The 27,509-nt window shown below is 42.8% G+C and overlaps 1 protein-coding gene across 5 annotated transcripts in view; it reads left to right on the top strand.

Moving 5' to 3' along the window:
* Positions 1 to 342: 342 nt before the first annotated feature.
* BBS1 (Bardet-Biedl syndrome 1) overlaps positions 343 to 27,509 on the top strand; it is a 125,460-nt gene continuing 98,293 nt past the window's right edge. For 2 of the 5 annotated variants that reach the window (XM_077456156.1, XM_077456144.1), the window contains exons 1-2: positions 375 to 508; positions 22,398 to 22,468. Coding sequence is in view for 1 of the 5 variants with exons in the window: in XM_077456136.1 (XP_077312262.1) it covers positions 433 to 464; positions 22,398 to 22,468 (103 nt within the window). In the remaining 4 variants the exon portion in view is untranslated. Of the gene's footprint in view, positions 509 to 22,397; positions 22,469 to 27,509 lie in introns of all 5 variants that reach the window. The other 3 variants (XM_077456136.1, XM_077456162.1, XM_077456149.1) reach the window with 3 other exon arrangements.

The raw sequence follows: 27,509 nt of genomic DNA, 5'->3' as shown, positions 1-27,509 counted from the left end.
TGTGTGTGTAAAAAGGGTAAATATACCACAGCACAAACAAATCCAAATGCTAAAACCTAATGCACAGTGCTAGTGCACAACAATGGAAATAAGTGAGCAATAATAAATGCAAGTATTAATAAAATGACCAAGCATGTGGCCAGTGTAAGTTCAATGGTGAGCAAATAAACAGAAAGTGTGTGTGTGTGTGTACACAGTGAGAGACATCCCCTCCATATACAGCCAGAGAAAGTCCTGCTCCCCGGCAGAAGTTCCAGCAGAAAACAAAGCCATATCAATTCTCTATTGCAGAGCAGCACTGAGTACTACTTCCTGTAGTGCTCTGTACCATGTGACCAAACAGTCACATGATCTGCTGACATCACCAGCGTCTTTCTACTGGATAGCAACTAGACAACGCTACTATATCGGGGACGGTTACCTGAGCTGATTATGTCCTCCTCGTCCGACAGCAGCCGAGAGGGGTGAGGATGCAGCGTGTGTGTTGGGGGTGATTCCTATAGCTGGAGTAGGTGAAGTCTTTGGTCATTGCTGGGCTCGGAGTGTCTGTGTATGTTGTTGTTGTTGGGTTGTGTCCTGAAACTCAATATAGTAAATGACAGGCGCAGGATTATGTCCCTGGTCACACATCCGGGGCTCTCTAAGCCAATTAAGGTGCCATCTTAGCCTGTGTTTGGAACTGCAGTTGCTATGGTGCTGCAAGTGCACATGTGATCAGCAATGACACCAGCAATTCACACCATGTGCAGGTCCCTGCTTTATTATGCAAAGACTCTGGAGAATAAAATGGCAGTCTTTGCAATATTTTACATTTGCGCAGCAGTCTTTCAAACGCAATTTTTTTTTTTGGGAAAAAATACACTTTTTTTTAACCACTTCAGCCCCGGACCAATTTTCAGCCTAAGGACCAGAGGTCTTTTTACAATTTTGCACTGCACTGCTTTAACTGGTAATTGCGCGGTCATGCAATGTTGTAACCAAACGAAATTTGCGTCCTTTTCTTCCCACAAATAGAGCTTTCTTTTGATGGTATTTGATTGTCTCTGCGATTTGTATTTTTTGCGATATAAATGGTAAAAGACTGAAAATTTTGAGAAAAAAATATATTTTCTACTTTTTGTTATAAGAAAAATCGAATAAACTCAATTTTAGTCATACGTTTAGGGCAAAATTTATTCAGGCACATGTCTTTAGTAAAAAAAAGTCAATAAGCGTATATTTATTGGTTTGCGCAAAAGTTATAGCGTCTACAAACTAGAGTACATTTTCTGGAATTTTACACAGTTTTTAATTTACGACTGCCTATCTCATTTCTTGAGGTGCTAAAATGGCAGGGCAGTACAACCCCCCCCCCCCCCCAAATGACCCCATTTTGGAAAGTAGACACCCCAAGGAAATTGCTGAGGGGCATGTTGAGCCCATTGAATAGTTTTTTTTTATTTGGTCCCAAGCGATTGAATAATGACACAAAAAAAAAGTTTACAAAAAGTTGTCACAAAATTATATATTGCTCACACATGCCATAGTTATATGTGGAATTTCACCCCAAAATATATTCTGCTGCTTCTCCTGAGTACGGGGATACCACATATGTGGGACTTTTTGGAAGTCTAGCCGCGTACGACACCCCCCGAAAACCAATCACTGCCTTCAGGGTTTCTAAGGGTGCAAATTTTTGATTTCACTCCTCACTACCTATTACAGTTTCGAAGGCCATAAAATGCCAAAATGGCACAAACCCCCCCCCCCCCCAAATGACCCCATTTTGGAAAGTAGACACCCCAAGCTATTTACCGAGAGGCATGTTGAGTCCATGAAATATTTTATATTTTGCCACAAGTTGCAGGAATATTAAACTTTTTTTTTTTTTTTTTTGCACAAAGTTGTCACTAAATGATATATTGATCACACATGCTATGGGCTATAAGTCAAATTACACCCCAAAATAAATTCTGCTGCTTCTCCCGAGTACGGGGATACCACATGTGGGGGACTTTTTGGGAGCCTAGCCGCGTACGGGACCCCGAAAACCAAGTACTGCCTTCCGTATTTAAATGTAAAACGCTACAAAAAAAAACTGTTAGCAATTGCAGGGATCAGGCCTGACTCTGCGAACGCTGCAGTTATGTGTTTAGTGTTTTGTAAGTGACAGTGATCGATCGATACTGCACTTGGGTGGGCTGGGCGGAGGGGCAAAACGCAGGTGCTAGCAGGTATCTGGGCTGATCCTGCTAACAATGCGTTTTTTTGGAACCCTAAACTGCTGGGGATGCTAGTATAGATCTGATCAGATCAGATATTGATCTGTTCAGATTCTATACCACTACGGGAGGTTTATGCTTTGCGTGTGGGTGTTAGCGGTACTGGCACTAACCTAGCGCTGCCTGGGGAAACGCAGACCCTGACCCTAAAACCTAATTGATGTCACCGCCGGGTGATCAGGGGGTTAAACCTTTATTGGGTAATAAATGGCGGGTGCCCTGATGCTATAAAAAGCAAACTAACCAGAGTCACCCGTAACACTTATACGGTGATCACTGGTGAAAGAGTTAACTAGGGGCAATTAGGGGGTTCCAAATTTTTATTAGGTAGTATATGGGGGTCCCTGGCGCTATATAAAAACCTGACGGGGAACCTAAATAACTAACTGGCTAACCAGCGTCACCAGTGACACTTATACGGTGATCGCTGGTGAAAGGGTTAACTAGGGGCAATCAGGGGGTTAAAACTGTTATTGGGTAGTATATCGGGGTACCTAGCGCTATAAAAACCTGGCGGTGAACCTAAAAAAATAACTAGCTACCTAGCGACACTAATGCAGCGATCAGAAAAATGATCACTTAGTGACACTGGCAAAAGGGGGTGAAAGGGTTAACTCTAGGGGCAATCAGGGGGTTAAACCTTTATTGGGGGGTGGTAGGGGGCTACCCTGGACCTAACACTAACTGCCCTGACAGTTTTTACTGTCACAACTGACACTGAATGCAGTGATCAGTAAATAAATGATCACTGCAATCAGTGACACTGTGACTGGGGGGGGGGGGGGGGGTTGTGTGCCTATGTGTTAGTGTAGTGTTGGTGCACACTTACTGTGTCCTCTCCTCGTAGTCCAGGCAATAAGACCGCCCCGCCCCTGTACGTTGCCATGCGGCAGTCCTTAAGTGGTTAATTAAAAAAAATAAGAAAACAGTAAAGTTAGCCCATTTTTCTTTTTTTTTTTTGTAGGGCTGAAACAACTAATCGATTAATCGTTTATGAAAATAGTTGTCAACTATTTTCAAATTCGATTAATTGGCCAGCTGATTTGTTGTCCTTCATACACAATGCATTATTTGTTTACATATCAGGAAACACAGTGCAGCACACATACAGCTCAGTACACTGTCCGTAGATGTCAGTAAGTGCCTGAAAACTTGTGAATGTGTGGGGAGCAATGCCTCATGGGACATGTAGTCCTGGGCACGAAGTGAGTGGTTTTAAAGGCAGAAGTTGTTTACCTTGTTGTAGGGACACTCTATACTATACTTTTCAGCTTGCTTACTGGGCCTCTCTGAAGGCAGGAGGAGTCAGAAACGTCGATGGGGGGGCCCTAGAAGAGGGGAATCCGGGCTACTCTGTGCAAAACCATTACACAGAGCAGGTAAATATGACAAGTTTGTTTAAAAAAAAAAATTACTTTAACCGGCTCCCGATCACCGCATGTAGATATACGTTGACAGAATGGCATGGCTGCGCAAATGGGTGTACCTGTAGGTCCCTTTGAATTTGCCGCCATACCATCACGTGTACGCTGGCGCGAGTTCCATAGGATTGCGGGTCCCACAAACTCGATGTCCTCGGGGATACCCACGATCGTCTCACAGAGGGGAAGAATGGGGAGATGCTAATGTAAACAAGCATTTCCCTGTTGTGCCTAGTGACCCTGATCACAGCTCCCTGTAATAGGGAGCGGTGATCATTGATGTGTCACACGTAGCCCCCCACCCACAGTTAGAATCACTCCCTAGGACATACTTAACCCCTACAGTGCCACCTAGTGTTAACCCCTTCACTGCCAGTCACATTTCAATCAATCAATGCATTTTTATTCACGCTGATCGCTGTATAAATGTAAATGGTCCCAAAAATGTGTCAAAATTGTCCAATGTGTCCGCCATAATGTCAGTCACAATAAAAATCGATGATCGCCACCATTACTAGTGAAAAAAAAAAAAAAAAAATGCCATAAAACTATCCCCAATTTTGTAGACGATATAACTTTTGCGCAAACCAACCAATAATCGCTTATTGCGATTTTTGTTATTTATTTATTTTTTTACCAAAAATATGTAGAAGAATACGTATTGGCCTAAACTGAGGAATAAAAAAATAATGCGTTTTTTTTTTTCAAAATAATAAAAACCGCAGAGGTGGTCAAATACCACCAAAAGAAAGCTCTATTTGTAGGGAAAAAAGGACGTCGATTTTGTTTGGGAGCCACGTTGCACAACCGCACAATTGTCAGTTAAAGCGACCAGTGCCGAATCCCAAAAAGTGCTCTGGTCTTTGGCCAGCCAAATGGTCCGGGGCTTAAGTGGTTAATTTTTTTTTCTTTAAATATAAAATTTGATGTCTGAATCTGATGATATTTACCAGATTCACCCTCTAATAGTATATACAGTAATCTCTTCTGTCTGTTATTCTCAGAGTGGATTAGAGATTTTCCTCCCTAACCATATAATTGGTTATTTATATTTACCACTGCATATAGATATTTTAAGAATTGCCTGGCCATTTTTTTAACAGCTTCCCGACCAGCCGTCGCAGTTATACTGTGGCAGGATGGCTCCCCTGTGCGAGCTGTCATAGCTGTACGTTGTCTCTGTAAGATGCTTTAGCAGGTGCGCATGCCTACAGCGTGTCTCCAGAGCCAATGCGTGTGCCCGGTGGGTGCAATCGCTCGTGACAGAGCGAGAACCGGGATCTGTGTGTGTAAACACACAAATCCGGGTTATCTCAGGGGAATAGAGACAGATCGTGTGCTCATACTAAAAAGGAACACCAATTGGTCTCCTCCCCTACAGTTAGAACACACCTAGGGAACACAGTTAACCCCTTGATCACCCCTTAGTGTTAACCCTTCCCTGCCAATGACATTTATACAGTAATCAGTGGCTATTTTTTAGCTCTGATCGCTGTATAGATGTCACTGGTCCCAAAAATGTGTCCGATCTGTCTGCCGCAATGTCGAAGTCACGCTAAAAATAGCTGATTACCGCCATTACTAGTAAAAAAAGTAAATAATAAAAATGGCAAAAAACTATCCCGTTTTGTAGACTCTACAACTTTTGTGCAAACCAATCATTATACGCTTATTGCGATATTTTTGGTTGAAAAAAAAAAAGAAAAGAAGAATACATATCACCTTAACCACTTTCAGACTGGACCAATTTGCTGGTCAAAGACCAGACCACTTTTTGCGATTCGGCACTGCGTCGCTTTAACTGACAATTGCGCGGTCGTGCGACGTGGCTCCCAAACAAAATTGACGTCCTTTTTTTCCCACAAATAGAGCTTTCTTTTGGTGGTATTTGATCACCCCTGCGATTTTTATTTTTTGCGCTATAAACAAAAATAGAGCGACAATTTTGAAAAAAACGCATTATTTTTTACTTTTTGTTATAATAAATATCCCCCAAAAATATATAAAAAAAATTTTTTTCCCTCAGTTTAGGCCGATACGTATTCTTCTACATATTTTTGGTAAAAAAAATCGCAATAAGCGATTATTGATTGGTTTGCGCAAAAGTTATAGCGTTTACAAAATAGGGATAGTTTTATAGCATTTTTATTAATAATTTTTTATTATTATTTTTTTTTTTTACTTGTAATGACGGCGATCTGCGATTTTTATTGTGACTGCGCCATTGTGGGGGACCCATCGGACATTTTTGACACATTTTTGGGACCATTGTCATTTATACAGTAATCACTGCTATATAAATGCAGTGATTCCTGTGCAAATGACACTGGCAGTGAAAGGGTTAACCAGTGGGTGGCAGTGTAGGGGTTAAGTGTTCCTAGGGGTGTGTTACTAACTGTGGGGGGGTTGGGCTTTCATTTAGTGTACACTGATCTCTGCTCCAATCACATGGAGCAGAGATCAGCGTCACTAGTTGCTAGGCAGAATGGAAAAATGTTGTTTACACAGCATTTCCTCCATTCGGCCGCTCCGTGAGACGATCGCGGGGATGCCCGCGGCGATCGAGTCCGCGGGTCCCGCGACCGGACTCACAGGGGTCCCGACCAGCGCGGGAGCGCGCCGCCGGCGTCGCGTTCCCGATGGCAGGGCGGCATCGAATATTGGACGTACCTGTACGCCAATATGCCTGCCCGTGCCATTCTGTCGACGTACATCGTCGTGCGCTGGTCGGGAAGTGGTTAAACTGAGGAAGAAATTTTGGGATATTTATTATAGCAATAAGTACAAAATATTGTTTTTTTTTTTTTTTTTTTTATAGCACAAAAAATAAAAACTGCAGAGGTAATCAAATAGCACCATAAGAAAGCTCTATTTGTGGGGATAAAGGTTCCCAAACAAATTTGATATCTAACGTCGCACGACCGCGCAATTGTCAGTTAAAGCGACGCAGTGCTGTAACGCAAAAAATGGCCTGGTCAGGAAGGGGTTAAATTTTTCCGGGGCTGACATGGTTAAACTTTACATATTAAATTATACACCACGCTTTTTTAAGGTTATTATTCAATTTAATCCAAACAATAATCAGCCAAATAATCAATTGTGAAAATAATCATTAGTTGCAGCCCTAATATTGTGAAAGAGGATGTTATGCCAAGTAAATAGATGCCAAATATGTTACGACTGAAAATTGCACGCACACAGGGAATGGCGACAGACAACGGTACTTAAAAATCTCCATAGGCGACACTTTAAAAAAAATTAATGGTTACCAGGATACAGTTACAGAGGAGGTCTTGTGTTAGAATTATTGCTCATACTCTGACGATAGTACAGATACCTCATGTGTGATTTAAACACTGTTTACATTTGGGGGCGCGGCTTGCGTATGCATTTTCTTTGCTGTGTGAGCATGCAGGGACGAGGGCGTTTTAAAAATGTTTATTTATTTTTTTTATTTTCTTTTGTTTAACACTGTCTATTTAACCACTTAGCAGAAATCGCCGTCATTGTACTTTGACGCTAAATACCGTTGTTATGGCAGCAGATAACTACCATAACCCGGTATTTTCAACAACGGCAAGAGGCTGGCTTTCAGATAAAAGTGGTCTCCTCTGCGTATTCACCGCGAGATCACTTTTACCAGGGTGGGAGAAGGCCCCCCTCCTGCTGCATTCCAGTCATTTCCGCTGCTTTCCGGAGGTGTCGGTAGCTCCATGTCTCCTGAGACATGGAGTCGAATGAGGGAAAGATGGCCCCCTCTCGGCTCCATAACATTGAATGGTGGAAGCTAAGTCAAATGTCACTTCCGCCCAATTGTCTTAAAGGGGGGGAAAAAAAATAAAAAAAATTTATTGTGTTTTTGTGTAAATGTTAGATCCGAGGTCTTATTGACCCCGGATTTCACATTTAAGAGGTCCTTTTATCTATTACAAAGGAAAAATAGGACTAAAAGTGTCTCAAACATTTTTTCTTAAAAGGACAGTGTAAAAAAATAAAAAGTTAAATAAATAAGAAAAAGTTTAAAGCACCCAGTCCCGCCAAGCTTGTGTGCGAAAGCGAACACATACGTAAGTCGCGCCCGCATATGAAAACAGTGTTCAAACTACACATGTGAGGAATTGCTGCAATCGTTAGGGTGAGAGCAATAGTTCTAGCACTAGACCTCCTCTGTAACTCTAAATATGTAACCAGTAGAGATTTTTAAATGTTGCCTATGGAGATTTTTAAGGGTCAAAGTTTGTCGCCATTCCATGAGTGGGCGCAATTTTGAAGCGTCACATGTTGGGTATCAATTTACGCAGGGTAGTATTATCTTTCACAATATAAAAACAAATTGGGCTAACTTTACTGTTCTTTTTTTTTTTATGTCAAAAAAGTGTATTTTTTCCCAAAAAATAAGACTGATGCGCAAATATGGTGTGACATAAAGTATTACAACGACCGCCATTTTATTCTCTAGGGCAGTGATTCTCAACCAGGGTTCCTCCACAGGTTTCTAGGGGTTCCTTCAGCATTGGGCCATTTCTGCCTCTCTGATAAATTCCCACCAACACCATTGATCTTTTTAGTTATCAGTAAGGAGGTAATTCTTCCCAATGACCACAAGTTTAAGGACCATTCTTCCCACTGACCATCACACTAATGTATCATGAGTTGTAGATTTCTATTTTTAGCAGGGGTTCCCGGAGACTGCAGAACAATTTCAAGGGTTCCTCTGTGTTTAAAAGGTTGAGAGAGGCTGCTCCAGGGTGTCTAAAAAAATAAAAAAATTATTCCTTAAGTAGTTGAAAAAAAAAAAAATCTGATCACTTTTATTGCTGTCACAAGGAATGTAAACATCCTTTGTGACAGTAATAGGCAGTGAGAGGGAGGAATCAGGGATCTAAAAGACCCCAAATACCTCCTTTGCACTTCAAAGTATGTAGATCACTAAAATCGGCGGTATCTCTCTTGCTTTGGGGAGTATCACCCACCAAAATAAATTGGGGTAGTGTTCAACTTTAATGGCAAGTATCAAGATGTATCTAAATGATGTTCTCCTTACTGGTCCCAATTTACCCCAGCTCAGAAGATAGCCAGTTGCCATTACAGCTGACTTTTAAAGCGGAAGTAAACGCATCCATCAAACCATCCAGTGGCTGGTGTCATAACTGATCACATGTGCAGCATCATGGCAGTTTTAGATTAAACAGAGGTAAAGGTGGCAGCTTCCTTGGCTGAAAATGATAGGGGTGTTTACAGATGTTTTATTGTACAAGAATTCAGATTTCCGTGGCATCATGACAACAGCGTAAACAATGGCGTTTTTAGAATACCGCATGGAAGTGCATTTCTTTGGTAACAGTCCCTCACTTTCTATTGCAAAGTACGGCCAATGAAGGACTGCTGTTGATGGCTAAAGGGAGTATGGAGCAGACATTTCATGAGAGACTTCTATGTTGATGACTGACTCAAATGTTTACCCCCTAGATGAGGAAGCCATCAGCCGACTCCAAAGGACACAAATTAGGCTTTCTGAAGCCAACCTCAGACTCCATAAGATTTCCTAAAACAATGCTGCTGTCATAAAAGCGTTTCAGCCTGACGATGATGCCACAGGAGTTAAGGATTTAAAGCGGAGGTCCACCCTAAAGTGGACCTTCCGCTCATTGGATTCCTCCCCCCCTCCGGCGCCACAATTGGCACCTTTCAGGGGGGAGGGGGGTGCAGGTACCTGTACAGTACAGGTATCTGCACCCACTTCCGGGATAGCTCTCTGCGGAAAGGGGCGTAGATTACGCCCCTTTCCGAAAGTCCCCCGCTGCCTGCTGGGAAACGCACAGATCCCAGAGGCAGCGGGTCCATCCTTATTGCGCAGCGCAACTCGCGCATGCGCAGTAGGGAACCGGGAAATGAAGCCGAAAGGCTCCACTTCCTGATTCCCATATCCAAGATGGCGGCGGCAGCACCCGAGAGACGATTGAGAGATCGGCTTCGGGTGCCGACATCGCGGGCGCGCTGGACAGGTAAGTGTCACTATTTTAAAAGTCAGCAGCTGCAGTATTTGTAGCTGCTGGCTTTAAAAAAAAAAAAAAAAAAATGCGGACTCCCGCTTTAAACCTGGGAGTGGATAAACCACCTATGCAGATAGATCTGAGCTTATGAAGACTCGTTGGCTTTCAAGTTCTACAGCCAAACCATAGGTACCAAATGTGATGTTCTCTCAGTAGTAAACAGCCTATATCAGTGATGGTGAACCTTGGCACCTCAGATGTTTTGGAACTACATATCCCATGATGTTCAACTACACTGCAGAGTGCCAAGGTTCGCCATCACTGGCCTATATGATCGACTGGTGTTCGTAGATCCCCCCCCCCCCCCCCCCCCCCCTCCATAAAAGGAAAGACTTTACAAAGACAGTTATCGGAGACTACTAAGGACTGGGACTATCAGCTACCAACTGCCAATCAAAATGGGAGTCCTGAAAAAATCTCAACACGCCATAGACAGTGCAAATTTCTTTACTGAAACCCGTGGTTGTACTAAAGAAATTTGCACAATTTCCCCATCAACACAGACAGTGCTGACAGGAAAAACTCTCCCGGTGAGGAGAGGGAGGAGCCATCCCCACCAGGAGAAGACACTGATTATTGTTATCAGTTGCTATCGATGATCGCAAGTGAATCCGGCAGGCTGATGGTACCCAAGTTGATCGATCAACTTGGTACATTTAGCCTGCCCATACACTGTTCAAATCTATCGTCTATGGCCGGCCCTAGATGGGGTTTACATACCACGTTGCACAATTCTAAACCTCAGTTTCCCTTGCAACAAATCAGATCACATTTTCTCAGATGCGTCTGAGATTTCTTCACAGTAAGAGCTGTGAAAATGACTCCCTCAAGAGCTGGTTCTGGCCAGCTCAGTAGATTGCTTTAACAAAAAGGCCTGGATTCTTTCCTACAGTGCCTTGAAAAAGTAATCATATCCCTTGAAATTTTCTACATTTTATCATGTTACAACCAAAAACGTAAATGTTTTTTTATTGGGATTTTTTGTGACAGACCAACACAAAGTGGCACATAATTGTGAAGTGGAAGGAAAATGAAATGGGTTTTCAATTAAAAAAATAAATAAAAATTATCTGAAAAGTGTGGCGTGCATTTGTATTCAGGCCCATTTAATCTGATACCCCTAACTAAATTCTAGTGGAACCAATTGCCTTCAGAAGACACCTAATTAGTATATAGAGTCCACCTGTGTGTAATTTAAACTCTATATAAATACAGTTGTTCTGTGAAGCCCTTAGAGGTTTCATAGAGAACCTTAGTGAACAAACAGCATCGTGAAGGGCAAGGAAGACACCAGACAGGTCAGGGATAAAGTTGTGGAGAAGTTTAAAGCAGGGTTCGGTTATAAAAAAAAAAAAAAAAAAAAAAAAAAAAAAAGTCCCAAGCGTTGAACATCTCAGGTAAAATGGAATGAGTATGGCACAACTGCATCCAAAAATGGAATGAGTATGGCACAACTGCATCCAAAAATGGAATGAGTATGGCACAACTGCAAACCTACCAAGGTATTACCATCCACTAAACCAGGCATGTCCAAGGTCTGGCCCGTGGGCCAATTGCAGCCCATGTTCTGGTTTAATATGACCCCCCTGGTAATTTGGATATAAATATCTTTCGTGGCCCTAAGGACCACAAAAGATAAATACCATATTTATGGGCGCTGCCTTGGAGGGACAGGGAGAGGGTGGGATGAGTGAGGCGCCGTCTGTAATAGGAAGTCCCATCTCCTGGGCTGCCATTGGACTACTGTTCTGTCTATCATAGGAGGAGGGACTTTGTACTAAAGAGGCCGCCGAGTAAACGGGAGATTCTCCTGTATGTAATCTGTCAGCGCTCGTCCCACCCCCCTCCCTGTCCCCTCCGAGGCTGCATTGATTGCAATGGCGAGGCTGCATTGATTGCAATGGCGAGGCTGCATTCAGAGGCTGCATTCATGGCAATGGTGAGGCTGCAGATGGGCACTGATTAGGCTGCATTGATTGGCACTGACTCTTTATTTAAAAAAAAAAATAAAAATTTCCTGAAACTTCCCTCCTAAAGTGAAGGTGCGTGCTATATGCCTGTACCAAATAACACACATATAATCTCCAAATAACACTCCAGAGCTTATCTCTTCACCACACTGCCACAAAGGCAAGAGAATTCTTGTTGAGCAGTGTATTAGTGCTTGGACAAACACACTTATGACGCATACACACGGTCGGAATTTCTGACAAGAAATGTTCGATGTGAGCTTGTCGTTGGAAATTCTGACTGTGTGTAGGCTCCATTGGACATTTTTTGTCGGAATTTCCAACAACAAAAATTTGAGAGCTGGTTCTCAAATTTTCCAACAACAAAATCCGTTGTTGTAAATTCTGAGCCTGTGTAGACAATTCCAACACAAAAAAATCCACGCATACTCGGAATCAAGCAGAAGAGCCGCACTGGCTATTGAACTTCATTTTTGTCGGCTCGTGTTATACGTCACTGCATTCTTGACGTTTGGAATTTCCGACAACATTTGTGCGACCGTGTGTATGTAAGACAAGTTTGAGCCAACATCCTTCGGAAATAAATCCAGTATTTTGTTATCAGAATGTCCGATCACGTGTACACCGGATAAGACCGAATTTTAATGGCTCAAAGAATGTCAGGCAAAATGGTCGGCCCTCACGCATGTTCACTTCATCAAATCTGGCCCTCTTTGAAAACAGTTTGGACACCCCTGACCTAAACTGACAGGCCAGATAAGGAGAGCATTAGTCAGAGAAGCAGCCAAGAGTGTGAGAATCTGTCCACAGGACAACTATTAGTCGCGCACTCCACAAATCTGGCCTTTATGGAAGAGTGGCAAGAAAAAAGCCATTGTTTAAAGAAAGCCATACGAAGTCCTGTTTGCAGGTTGCAAGAAGACCTGTGTGGGACACAGCAAACATGTGGCTGAAGGTGATGAATGGAGCCAAATACAGGGCAATCTAACAGAAAACCTGCAGGACAATGACCCTAAACATACAGCCAGAGCTACAATGGAATGGTTTAGATCAAAGCATATTTATGTGTTAGAATGGCCCAGTGAAAGTCCAGACCTAAATCCAATTGAGAATCTGTGGCAAGATTTGAAAGTTGCTGTTCAGACACTCTCCATTCAATGTGACAGAGCTTGAGCTATTTTGCAGAGAATAGGCAAAAATGTCACTCTCTAGATGTGCAAATTTGGTAGAAACTCCCCCAAAAAGACTTGCAGCTGTAATTGCAGCGAAAGGTGGTTCTACAAAGTATTGACCCGGGGGCTGAATACAAATGCACACCACACTTTCACATAAAATCCCAATAAAATACATTTACGTTTTTGGTTGGTGAAATGTAGAACTTTTTAAAGGGTATAAATACTTTTTCAAGATACTGTAGATACACATAATATAACTGGGTAGATCTAGGGAATATCCGATTGGGGATCAGAAAGGAATTTTTTTTTTCCCCTGCTGGAGCAAATTGGATCATGCTTTGCTGGGGTGTGTTTTTTTTTTTTTTTTTTTTTTTTTTTTTTTTTTTAGCCTTCCTCTGGACCAACTGTGGGTATAGGATTGTGTATGTGTGATTTACATGATTCTCAAGCTCCCCCCCTCTTTCTTTCTTTCTTTCTTTCTTTCTTTCTTTCTTTCTTTCTTTCTTTCTTTCTTTCTTTCTTTCTTTCTTTCTTTCTTTCTTTCTTTCTTTCTTTCTTTCTTTCTTTCTTTCTTTCTTTCTTTCTTTCTTTCTTTCTTTCTTTCTTTCTTTCTTTCTTTCTTTCTTTCTTTCTTTCTTTCTTTCTTTCTTTCTTTCTTTCTTTCTTTCTTTCTTTCTTTCTTTCTTTCTTTCTGACTTGCGGTCTTTTGTAACAATAGCAGCTATTGCCTACCTTTTTGTAATCAAACCCATGTTGGGTTTCTTTTTGGCAAAGCCAAGTTGGCAGCTAAGTTTGTACATACAATTCTTAGGCTTTTACTTTGGGACTGTGCTAGCCATGGAAATAGCAGACTTCATACTGCATGAGCTATATTTTCAGATAGAGGACAAGTTCTATACGGACAGTAGGACTGTTCTAGGCTACATATACTATCAGAAAATCTCTTCTATGTCTGTTAGCAATTGAGTAGGAAGGACTAGAAAGTGCTCCAAGCCTGGACATTTGCATTATATTACCTCCTGAAATTAATCTTGCTTTGAACGTTTCTCAAAGTGGACAAACCTTGTATGCACCATTGCAAAGTTAGACCATATTGCACGTTTTTCTGCAAAACCCACGTACGCTATTTTCTCCCTTCGTCTTTCAGGACAGCACCTGCACCTGGAGAGAGCGCAGCTCCACCCACTTTCCCAGGAAACACTGCAGATCACTTTAAAAGACCGGACACTTCCACCATGGCCTCAGTTGTAGTGTTTCCTCCGGCCATGGTGGAAGCGCTGCAGGGAACCAAGGGGTGCTGCGCTCTCTCCAGGTGGGGAGGGTTTGAGGCATGCCATTGTTGCGCGGTTGGTACAGACCTGGCCAAGCTTCCTCCCTTCACGCGCGGGGGTCGCTTCGGTGCCCGCTCTCCTTCATACCCAGGGGGGTCAGGCTGTGGGGGTTCCTCCTTCCTTAGACCGGCGGCTGGGTCTGGTACGCGGCCGAGATTCATATCTCGCGCCGTTCGTCAGGCTCATGCCTTCCGGGTCCGGATGGCGAGTGCGTCATTTCCGGCCGGGGGCGGAACTTTCGTCGACGCGGCTTCCGGTTCCGGCCGCTGGAACGCAGGGAGAGGGGGCCGGTCTCCTCGGCTGACATCACTTCCGGGAGGCGCGAATTTCAAACAAATGGAGCGCCCAGACGCCATTCGATCCTTTCGGACGATGGAGGAGGATCAATCGGCGGTGGCAGGAGCAGGAGCCACAATTGTCAGCCAGGCTCAGGTAAGCAGAGGCAGCGGTCTCTGTCATTACTGTTAGAGCTTGTTTGTTTTTTCTCCCTTCCTGACTTGGGGAAGCCTGCAGCATTGTTTTCCTAGAAATGTTATTTAGGAATAATGCTTTTAATGTTTGTTTAGTGAGTCTGTGGGGGGATTCACTGGCTGAGGAGCAAATAGAATGTGAAGTCAATGTAAATTCTGTTCTATTTGGCAGCATATCTTCTTGTGTCTACTTGGTGTTTTATAACTCAGGTCTGGCATCCTTTTTTTCTTGGCATATTTCAGAAAGTAAAGGAAAAGACCAAGCATGTGTCCCCTCCTAGCAAGAGAAGGTGCCCATCATGTAGAAATGTTCTAAAGGATTCTTGGACTAAGGTGCTATGCAGGACCTGCATAAGCGACTTAGTCAATGAAGAAGCAGCCTCCGTTACCCCTGCGGCTCAGCAGGGAGAGTTACTAAGTTCTTTCAGGAAAGAATTATCAGACACTTTCGAATCTTTCCGGTCTTATTTAGACAGACGCCCAGCTGCGGGTCGTAGCTCAGCGCCCCGTTCTCACCCACCAGCACCTACACCCAGGGGGGGCAGTGACTCGGAGGAGGAGGAGGAGCACGCTTTATCCTCTGTTTCAGAGGAGGAGGCAGAGGAAGCAAAGGAGGCTTCTGATTCTTCATCCCGGTATAAGTTATCCTTGGAGGAGGTGGATGACTTACTGAAAAATATCCACACGACTCTAAATATCACAGAGGATAAGGCCCAACTGTCACTACATGACAAGATGTTTCAGGGTTTGGGCGAGGTGAAACGCAGAGTTTTCCCTGTGCATAAGTTTCTGTCCGAAACTGTCAAGAAAGAATGGAGAGATCCTGAGAGGCCTCCTTTCTTTTCTAGGTCTCTAAAACGCAGGTTTCCCTTCGAGGAGGATAGTTCACAGGTGTGGAACAAGAAACCTAAGCTCGACGCAGCCTTTTCCCAGGTCTCAAGGAATACGGATCTTGCGTTCGAGGACATGGGTATCCTCAAGGATCCCATGGACAAAAGAGCTGATTCCCTGCTAAGGAAGGCTTGGGACTCAACATTAGCAAACCTCAAGCCAGCAATGGCTTCAACTGTAGTAGCCAGAAATTTAGAACACTGGCTAGAACAGCTAAAAGATCATATTGAGGCAGGAACACCTAGAAAGGATCTGCTTGATACTTTGCCTGTTCTCTTAAAGGCAGTAGGGTACAAGGCGGATGCCTCAGCAGAGTCAATTAAAATGTCAGCCAGGTCCTCAGCCCTTATAATCTCAGCCCGTAGGGCCTTATGGGTTAAGACATGGGCAGGAGATACTGCTTCAAAAGCCAAGTTATGTGGTCTTCCGTTCGAGGGAGACTTGGTATTCGGCCCTGACCTCGAAGCCATTCTGGATAGAACGGCTGACAAAAAGAAGGGTTTTCCTCCTAAAAAGAAGGTGATTCCCCAAAGCGCAAAGAATTTTCGTGCTTTTCGAAAAACCTCTGAGACCAAAGAGTCAGGATTTAGGAGGCCCTGGAAGCCTCAGAGGGGAAGGGGCAAGTCGGGGGTGTTATTCCGTCCCCCTACTCCGACCCCAAAAAAACAGTGACAGTCTTCCAGCTGTGGGAGGGAGGTTACAGGCCTTCCTTCCGCAGTGGAAGTCAGTGACGGACAGTCTGTTTATCCTCAGTATAATAGAAAGGGGTTACAGACTGGAATTCGATCACTCCCCTCCCGCACGGTTTTACGTAACCCAGGCTCCTCAGGACCCAGAGAAGTCTGTAGCCATGATCTCTATTCTGGGGGAACTGATGCAGCAAAAAGTGATCATGGATGTTCCCCCCCGAGGAGAGGGGATTGGGCTGTTACTCACACATTTTTCTTGTAAAAAAACCATCGGGCAAATTCAGACTGATCCTGAATTTGAAGGTTTTAAACAAATCAATCAAATACAAAAGATTCAGGATGGACACAATCTTCTCAGTAAAGAGTCTTTTGATGCCAAATTGTTTCATGGCGTCCATAGACTTAAGAGATGCTTATCTCCATGTGCCCATGGCCATAGCTTCACAGAAGTATCTGAGGTTTGCACTCAGGACAGGAGGCTCGGTGATACATCTCCAGTTCAGAGCTCTCCCGTTCGGCCTGTCCTCATCCCCAAGGATTTTTACCAAGATCGTAGCAGAGGCCCTAGCCCCCCTCAGGGTAGAAGGTATATCAATCGTTCCATACTTGGACGACCTTCTAATCTTTGCCAATACAAAACAGCTATTGGAGAGGGACCTGGGGAGAACAGTAAGACAATTAGAGGGCCTCGGATGGCTAATAAACAGGGAAAAATCAAGCATGGTTGCATCCCAGTCGATAAAATTCCTGGGGTACACCATCGACTCCAGGCAGGAAAGGATTTTTCTACCAGTAGAGAAGGTAGAAAAGGTCATGAGTGCTGTGAAGAGGACCCAGACAAACCTGCCTATCTCTGTCAGGGCAGCCATGTCGGTATTGGGCCTCCTCACGTCATCCATTCCCGCGGTACAGTGGGCACGCTTGCATGCAAGGGAGCTCCAACAGGCAATTCTGTCAAATTGGTCCTACGGGGACTCCCTGGAAAAACAATTCAAGATGCCCCCTCAGGTCCAGAGAAAACTCTGGTGGTGGAGGGATCACTCAAATCTGGACAAAGGTCTGCTTTGGTGTTTCCCGGTAGACCTGAGGCTGACTACAGATGCAAGCTCCTGGGGGTGGGGCGCCCACCTAGAAGGGCAGATGGCCCAGGGGAGCTGGACAGTCAGGGAGTCCAGGAGGTCCTCCAACTGGAGGGAACTCAGGGCTATTCTGCTTGGGCTATGGGCCTTCAGGAGAGTGGTTCAGGGACTCCATGTCCAGATCCTCTCCGACAACGCCACAGCTGTATCATATATAACAAGGCAGGGGGGCACAAGGAGCAAGGTGCTGCTATCCTTGGCCAGCCAGATTCTGTCATGGGCAGAGGGCAACCTGAGGTCCATATCAGCAGTGCACCTCAAAGGGGACCTAAATGTGGTAGCAGATTTTCTGAGCAGGGAAAAAGTTCGGGAGTCAGAATGGAGTCTGAACCACGAAGTTTTTCAAGAGCTGACTGTGAGATGGGGCCTACCTCAGATAGACCTTTTTGCGTCACGAAGCAACAACAAGGTGAGGGCCTTCTTCTCTTTAAACAGACAAGATCAGGCAAGCGGACTCGATGCCCTAGCACACCCGTGGGATTTCCACCTGTGTTACGCTTTTCCCCCCTTTCTATTGATCCCTCTGGTTCTAAAGAAATTGCAGGGGGAATCCACGAGTCTAATCCTAGTGGCCCCCTTCTGGCCCAAAAGGTCATGGTTTGCTACCATACAGAGAATGGCGGTGGGACCCCACTGGGTTCTTCCGCTTCGAAAGGATCTCCTAACCCAGGGACCTCTTCAGCATCCGAACATCGGGCAACTCAATTTGACCGGGTGGTTACTGAGGAGCAAATTTTGAAGAGAAAAGGGTTATCTGATAAGTTAGTCACAACCCTCCTAGGAAGTAGAAAGGATACTACTAGGGCAATTTATTTCAAAACATGGAAACGGTTTAACTCCTGGTGCCTGTCAAAGGAATTCCCTCCCCAGGAGATTTCTTCAGTTCTTGAATTTCTCCATGAGGGCATGGAACTAGGGTTGGCAGCCAGTACCCTAAAGATACAGGTGGCTGCTTTATCAGTTTTCCTTGAGAGACGTTTATCTCAAGAACACCTTATTAGATTTTTTTAAAGCTCTGGCCAGAGCTAGGCCCGTACCATTTAAGTTCTTCCCTAAATGGGACCTGTCCTTGGTTCTACGGGCATTGACAAAGGAACCTTTTGAACCCCCAGCAGCAGCGACTCTCAGGTTGTGGTCGCTTAAGTTGGTCCTTTTAGTAGCCATTACGTCTGCTAGAAGAGTAAGTGAACTACAGGCCCTATCAATAGTGGAGCCCTTCTGTTGCATATTCCCGGACCGGGTTGTTCTTAAAACTGACCCGGGCTTCCTTCCAAAGGTCTCAACAGCCTTCCATAGGACGCAAGAAATAGTTCTACCCACCTTTTGTCCTTCACCTGCAAACGCTACAGAGAAATCTTTCCATACCCTAGATGTTAGAAGGTGTCTGTTACACTATCTAGAGATCACAAGTGAGTTTAGGAAGTCAAACTCCCTTTTCATAGCGTTCTCGGGACCAGGGAAGGGCTATAGTGCGTCCAAAAATACTATAGCTAGATGGCTACGAATGGCTATTAGGGAGACCTATAGTGCATCAGGGGTGGAACCCCCCGCAGGGGTTGTCGCTCATTCTACTCGGGCAGTAGCAACTTCCTGGGCGGAAAGAGCAGGAGCCTCTCCGAATCGAATCTGTAAAGCGGCTACGTGGACAAGCTTCACCACCTTCACACGCCACTACAGGTTGGACCTGCTCTCAGCTTCAGACCAGGCCTTTGGCAGAAAGGTTCTGCAGGCGGTGGTCCCTCCCTAGAGTAAGTACTCTCTTATCATCTCCAGGTGCTGTCCTGAAAGACGAAGGGAGAAAAACCCTAGTTAGACTTACCGGTAACGGTATTTCTACGAGTCTTTCAGGACAGCGCCGATGACCCACCCTATATTGTGTTTGATAAATGTGGTGTTATTGCTATGTTTTCTGCTTATTTAATTTCAGCATGGCGGAGGTACTCTATGAACAACTGAGGCCATGGTGGAAGTGTCCGGTCTTTTAAAGTGATCTGCAGTGTTTCCTGGGAAAGTGGGTGGAGCTGCGCTCTCTCCAGGTGCAGGTGCTGTCCTGAAAGACTCGTAGAAATACCGTTACCGGTAAGTCTAACTAGGGTTTTTCCGTTGCTGGCTAACATAAAAAGTCCCTCCATCTGCAGAAGACATTGGTCAAGATGATCTTCCGTAATCATAATTTGCAGTGTACAACAGAATGTCTTTAGCACGGAAAAGGTATACATGACAAGCGGGACATTCCCAAAATCTGTCTGATTTTTTGCCTTTTTGAACCCAGTGATTGAAAGCAATGGAAAGTTGAGGGTTGGTGGTTGACTAGCCACTTGAGGACCGCCGCATGCCAATGTACGTCATCAGAATGGCATGTACAGGCACAAGCACGTAGTTAACCCTTTCACCCCCTTTTGCCAGTGTCACTAAGCGATAATTTTTCTGATCGCTGCATTAGTGTCGCTAGGTAGCTAGTTATTTTTTTTTAGGTTCACCGCCAGGTTTTTATAGCGCTAGGTACCCCGATATACTACCCAATAATGGTTTTAACCCCCTGATTGCCCCTAGTTAACCCTTTCACCAGCGATCACAGTATAAGTGTCACTGGTGACGCTGGTTAGCCATTTCGTTATTTAGGTTCCCCGTCAGGTTTTTATATAGAGCCAGGGACCCCCATATACTACCTAATAAAAAATTTGAACCCCCTGATTGCCCCTAGTTAACCCTTTCACCAGTGATCACCGTATAAGTGTTACGGGTGACTCTGGTTAGTTAGTTTGCTTTTTATAGCATCAGGGCACCCACCATTTATTACCCAATAAAGGTTTAACCCCCTGATCACCTGGTGGGTGATATCAATTAGGTTTTAGGGTCAGGGTCTGCGTCGCCCCAGGCAGCGCTAGGTTAGTGCCAATACCGCTAACACCCACGCGCAAAGCCTAAACCTCCCGTAGTGGTATAGAATCTGAACAGATCAATATCTGATCAGATCTATACTAGCGTCCCCAGCAGTTTAGGGTTCCAAAAAAACGCATTGTTAGCAGGATCAGCCTAGATGCCTGCTAGCACCTGCGTTTTGCCCCTCCGCCCAGCCCACCCAAGTGCAGTATCGATCGATCACTGTCACTTACAAAACACTAAACGCATAACTGCAGCGATCGCAGAGTCAGGCCTGATCCCTGCGATCGCTAACAGTTTTTTTTGGTAGCGTTTTATATTTAAATCCGGAAGGCAGTGCTTGGTTTTCGGGGTCCCGTACGTGGCTAGGCTCCCAAAAAGTCCCCCACATGTGGTATCCCTGTACTCGGGAGAAGCAGCAGAATTTATTTTGGGGTGTAATTTGACTTCTGCCCATAGCATGTGTGAGTAATATATCATTTAGTGACAACTTTGTGCAAAAAAATTAAATTAAAATTGTAATATTCCTGCAACTTGTGGTAAAATTATAAAATATTTCATGGACTCAACATGCCTCTCAGTAAATAGCTTGGGGTGTCTACTTTCCAAAATGGGGTCATTTGGGGGGTTTTGTGCTATTTTGGCATTGTATGGCCTTCGAAACTGTGATAGGTAGTGAGGAGTGAAATCAAAAATTTGCACCCTTAGAAACCCTGAAGGCAGTGATTGGTTTTCGGGGTGCCGTACGCAACTAGACTCCCAAAAAGTCCCACATATTTTGTATGCTCATACTCAGGAGAAGCAGCAGAATATATTTTGGGGTGCAATTCCACATATAACTATGGCATGTGTGAGCAATATATCATCATTTAGTGACAACTTTTTGTAAACTTTTTTTGTGTGTCCTTATTCAATCACTTGGGACAAAAAAAAAATATTCAATGGGCTCAACATGCCCCTCAGCAATTTCCTTGGGGTGTCTACTTTCCAAAATGGGGTCATTTGGGGGGGGGGTTGTACTGCCCTGCCATTTTAGCACCTCAAGAAATGAGATAGGCAGTAATAAATTAAAAGCTGTGTAAATTCCAGAAAATGTACTCTAGTTTGTAGACGCTATAACTTTTGCGCAAACCAATAAATATATACGCTAATTGATATTTTTTTTTTTTTTTACTAAAGACATGTGGCTGAATAAATTTTGCCCTAAATGTATGACTAAAATTGAGTTTTTTTCGATTTTTCTTATAACAAAAAGTAGAAAATATCTTTTTTTTTTTTTTCTCAAAATTTTCGGTCTTTTTCCATTTATATCGCAAAAAATAAAAATCGCAGAGGCAATCAAATACCATCAAAAGAAAGCTCTATTTGTGGGAAGAAAAGGACGCAAATTTCGTTTGGGTACAACATTGCATGACCGCGCAATTACCAGTTAAAGCAGTGCAGTGCGAAATTGTAAAAAGACCTCTGGTCCTTAGGCTGAAAATTGGTCCGGGGCTGAAGTGGCTAGACATTGTCAAATTGAGAGGACAGGAAAAGAACCCTTTTTATTATACCTGCCTGCCATCACCACCTTGCTTATTCAGCATTCCATGAAATGGATAAGCGCCATTGTAGACCTTTCACAAAGGGTGCATTGAGAACTGCAAGTGTTCAGTGCTGCAAATTGAGAATTGACCGAAAGTCATTATTACGACAATTGGTGTCAGAATAAGGTCACTTTTCTGGTTCCTGAGAGGACCCACAGATCAACAGCCAATAGGAATGGGTCTAAAAAACTCAGGCAGGACAGGAGGGAGTTGTTTTTGCCTGGAATTAGGCTTTAAGTTATGCAGTCGAACCTTCACAAAAATGTTTCTGCTAATTAAAATGTTAGAAACTCTGAAAAAACTTTTTTTTTCTCCCATAATATTTTTAGAAAGCTGGGTTGTCCTATTACATTTCTGTCAAATGGCTAACTCGATTAAGTTTTTAAATATGATTTATTCTAAGCATGTTTTTTCGCAGATAAATTGGGCATAAGAATCAAATGATTCTGCATATTTTACAGTGAACACTTTTTAGTCATTCCCTGTTATTGTTTGATTGTATGATTGATTTTATTTACTTTTCCTCAGTGAGTCCTCAAAATGGTTGGATGCCCATTACGATCCTGTTGCAGGTCTGAATTCATTATCATCGTGCATTGGTAAGTACATTGGTAGTTCTGGAGACCTCGCCTACAAAAGATATTGGTAAGATAGAATGAGTCCTAAGATAGGCAGCGGAAATGGTAAAGGGTCTGAGGGATAAAATATATCGGGAGAGACATCAGGAACTTAATATGTACAGTCTGGAGCAGGGGGTCTCCAAACTATGGCCCTCCAGTTGTTCAGGAACTACAATTCCCATCATGCCTCGTCATGTCTATGAATGTCAGAGTTTTACAATGCATCATGGGACGTGTAGTTCCGCAACAACTGGAGGGCCGTAATTTGGAGATCCCTGGTCTGGCGGAAAAGAAGGGCAAGTGGATATATGACTCAAGTCTTTAAATACATTAAGGGCCCTTTCACACTGAACACAGTGGAATGTAGTCGGATGCATTTTGAATTGCACTCCAACTGCATAGATAGGCCAAAATTAAGGTAATAGTTCACATCGTTGCAGTGCAAAAAAAATAAAAATTAAAGCATGCTGCATTTTTCCGCCCCGAAAATGCAGGGAACGTGCTAAAAACACTCTTCAAACGTACCGCGCCTCCACCCCACTGTGCGTTAATGCATAGGATGCATTAAGGTGAAAAAACACGAGGGTTTACAACCCCTTTTAATAAGAGTAGACTAGAAATAATTTAAACTTGTTATGAGTATTAATATAGGACCATTGGAGATTTAATCTCCAAATATGGAAAGGTTTTTTCACAGTGGGAGCTGCAGAAGTGTGTAATAGACTCCCTCGAGCTGGTTCTGTCCAGCTCAGTAGATTACTTTAAAAAAGGCCTGGATTCTTTCCTAAATGTACATAATATAACTGGATACTAACATTTATAGGTAAAGTTGATCCAGGGAATATCCAATTGCCACTCGGTGGGATCAAGAAGGAATTTTTTTTTCCCCTGCTGGAGCAAATTGGACCATGCTCTGCTGTTTTTTTTTTTTTTGCCTTACTCTGGATCAACTGTGGGTATATGATTGTGTATATGGTTTTTCTTTTTTTTTTTTCTTTTTTTTTTTCCTTTTATTGGTTGAACTAGATGTGTTTTTTTTTTTTTTTTTTTTTCAACCAGAATAACTATGTATCCATAGATACATTTTAAATTATTAATGTTTTTGAATGATAATTGACAACTGATTGATTTATCAAAGGAGCCAGCTGTACATCATATAGAATTAGCATGTGTTATGTAGCCTGATGGATATATTGTTTACATGTGTCACATGGTCAAGAAGCTGGTAATTTGCAGAAACTGAAATGCTTTGTTTTGTTGTGTTATCATCAACGGGGTAGGCAAAGTTGGAGTAATATTGTTTCATAGTCATGCCACATGGTTAAAGAAGATTTCAAGGGATTATGAGAAGTGGATTAAAATAAGTTGCTTAATGCAGAGATCACATTAGGCTTTTTAAGTAGGAGTTGACAATTTTGGTATTCTATATGGCATTTTTCTGTGGGAGAGCCATACCTTTTTTTTTAAATTTTTTTTTACGTCTTTATATTTTGTAAAGACAGTTTCTTCATTTATCAAATTGTCAGTGCTAAGATCTGTCTTTATTTACCTTCAGTTACTAATGATAATTAAAAGGAACTACAAGACAAAGGCATAATGAGCTAGTATGCATAGCATAACTGCACACTAAGTGAAGCAACAGCACATACGTGCCATTGCTTCAGTCCGTGCTGATGACGTGGGCACATGCAGATACAGGTAATATCTCCTAAACTGTGCAAGTTTTGGAGATATCCAGGTTAGCTACAGGTGGTTGTAAAGGGTTTACAACCATTTTAACTGTCATAACTAAGGTGGAGCCCACACACCAGCTAAGTATCAGAGTGGGGAAAACCAAATATTTTTTGCGGGGGGCAGTCATATTTACAATTTCTTAAAGAAACCTAGCCACGGTTGGTACCATAGATAGATAGATAGATAGATGGCTACTCTGGAAAATGATCATTAAAGTAATATTAAAGCCTCCTTTTTTGTTTAAAAAAAAAAAAAAAAAAGTTATACTTTCCCTTACCTCATCTTTGGCCTCTGCATTCAAACGAATGGCATCACCTCGGCTGGGAAGCCGAGATCTTCTTCTTCTTCTTTTTTTTTTTTTTCAGGCTTCCAAGCCTAGAGGTGAGATGTGGAGTCTTATTGACCCCATATCTCACTGTAAAGAGGACCGTTTATGCCATATTCCTATTACAAAGGATCTTTACATTCCTTGTAATAGGGCTAAGTGAGTGAGTGAAAAAAATATAGAATATTAAGGGGTTTTAGTAATGAAACCAGTACTATACCACATACAAATGACAAAATATATAAAAAATGGGTGAACCAAAGTACAAATATTAGTTCGCTTAATACACAACATATGTATAAAAACACACAACTACTGGTGAATATTAGTGGCTAAAAGTGTAAGTCCCAGCAAAAACAGTCTCCATATGTAGAATAATGGACAAGTATCGGTGTTGGTCTTCCCAACGAGAGGATCGAATAACCCACGGACCGTCTGACCTGCACCATTTTGGAGCCTTTTTTTTCTTTTTCTTTTTTTTTTTTTTTGAATACTCACCGCACTTGGGGTGGTACCCCAATGTGAACAACTGGACCCTGTTGATCCGGGAGGCGCATGTTATAGCCTCCAACACTGGAAGTCCGTGCAATCCGGAGACAGCGTGGTGATCTATGTGAACTACCATCAACCCACAATACCCGATTGGTATCACTTGGGATTACAAGCGCAGTTGACCCACTGTCATATGACAGATGAGTCCATTCCCGCTGGTAAGAGTTATTTATTTATTCTTTTTGAAGTTACTTCAGACAAGTCGTTGTTCCCGGTCCAACTGAATTGTGGGTTATTCGATCCTCTCGTTGGGAATACTTGTCCATTATTCTACATGTCGACTGTTTTTGCTGGGACTTACACTTTTAGCCACTAATATTCACCAGTAGTTGTGTGTTCTTATACATATGTTGTGTATTAAGCACACTAATATTTGTACTTTGGTTCGGCCGATATTTGGCGTTTTTTAATTAATCGGCATCGGCCGATTGTGCTGTTAAAAAAGGCCGATGATATATTCAGCGCGACTTGCAAATGACTTTAGTAATAGAAGTCAGTGCAAGTTGCCTGGAGACTTGAGTGAAGCAACTTGTCTCCTCTCTGGGCAGTCTGCCAAGAAAAGATCAAAAAGATACAATGTTTACACTTGAATGAATGAACTCAACTAGTGTGTAGAGTTCTCAGTTTAACCATTTTTAAAGACTAAATCTTTTTTGACACTTGATGCTTACAAATAAAATTCCTGTATTTTCTGCTAGAAATTCACTTAGAACCCCCAAAACTTATATATTTTTTTAGCAGACATCCTAGGGAATAAAATAGCGGTTGTTACAATATCTTATGTCACACGGTATTTGCACAGCGGTCTTTCAAACTAAATTTTTTTTGGGGAAAAATACACAGATTAAAAAAAAAACAAAAAAAAAAACAGTAAAGTTAGCCCATTTTTTTTTTTTTTCATCCAAAAGTTTTGATTACCTGTGTTTGTGTAAAATATATATATTTCTAAATGATACATACAAGTGAACTGTTTGGATGTTTGTTTTGTTTAATAAATGTAATAAATGTTCTGTATCACTTAAGGCTGCTTTCACACTGGAGCGAGCAGGCGTTGACAGGAAAACGCTGCCAGTTTTAGCGGCGCTTTACCGTCATTTTAGCGGGGCACTTATAATTCAGCTAGCGGCCCAGGAAGGGGTTAAATGTGCCCGTGAAGCGCCGCTGCCAAATCGCATTGCAGGTGCTTCGGCAGCGGTGCCCATTCATTTCAATGGGCAGGAGTGGTGGAGGAGCGGTATACACCACTCGAAAGATGCTGCTTGCAGGACTTTTTTTTTTAACGTCCTGCCAGCGCATCTCCTCAGTGTGAAAGCACTCGGGGCTTCCACACAGACTGCAGGGGAGACGTTTTGCAGGCACTTTACAGGCGCTATTTTAAAGCGCCTGAAAAACGCCCCAGTGGAAAAGATGTCTAACTGTTAGATTTTATGAGATGAAGGGGAAAAAATAAATAATCGGCCTAAAATATCGGCCCAAAAAAATCGGCATCATATATCGGCCATCGGCCGTGGAGATTTCTAAATATCGGCATCGGCCAGAGAAAAACCCATATCGGTCGACCTCTAATTAGAAATGGGACTTTACATGAAACATGACGTCATTGAGGGTATGGATAATATGTATGAACAAATTAAATACATTTTTATTTGATTTGATGTCATTAACCCCTGAAGGCGGTCCATGATTATTAAAGCAGAAATAAAATATAGTACAGTTATAATCATAAAAAATTTATATATATATATATATATATATATATATATATATATATATTCACATTCTTACAAAGAAATACATAAATCAATAAATTTACAAATCAAAAATACATAAATTACATGATGCAGACAAAGGAGAATAATGTTATTGAAATTCATAATTAAAACAAGCTTACACAGTGCGGCTACACAGAATTGCTATCCGTTTAGCCAGCGGGCAGCCTCACACGTCTGCATCTCTGTTGTGTGAACCAGCCCTAAGTCCATAGCCATGTTCAATGTCACAAGCAATATATCAATATCCAGAGTATTGAGGCGTCTGCCTTTATACACACATGAACTGTAATGGCATCCCAGTCTTAGTCTGCATAGTTCAAAATTAATTTGGCCCATCCTTTGCAGCTATAACAGCTTCAACTCTTCTGGGAAGGCTGTCCACAAGGTTTAGGAGTTTGTCTATGGGAATGTTTGACCATTCTTCAATAAGTGCATTTGTGGGGTCAGGCACTGATGTTAGACGAGAATGCCTGGCTTAAGTCTCCGCTCTAATTCATCCCCAAGGTGTTCTGTTGTGTCGAGGTGCACAAAGCAAGGTCCATAAAGACATGGTTGAGAGAGTTTGATGTGGAGGAACTTGCCTGGCCTGCACAGAGTTCTGACCCCAGCCCGATAGAACACCTTTTGGCTGAATTAG

The sequence above is a fragment of the Lithobates pipiens genome, unplaced genomic scaffold, assembly GCF_037356315.1.
Source record: "Lithobates pipiens isolate NorthernLeopardFrog02 unplaced genomic scaffold, aLitPip1_a1.2 Scaffold_10, whole genome shotgun sequence".
NCBI lineage: Eukaryota > Metazoa > Chordata > Amphibia > Anura > Ranidae > Lithobates > Lithobates pipiens.
This window is presented reverse-complemented; position numbering and strand designations above follow the sequence as displayed.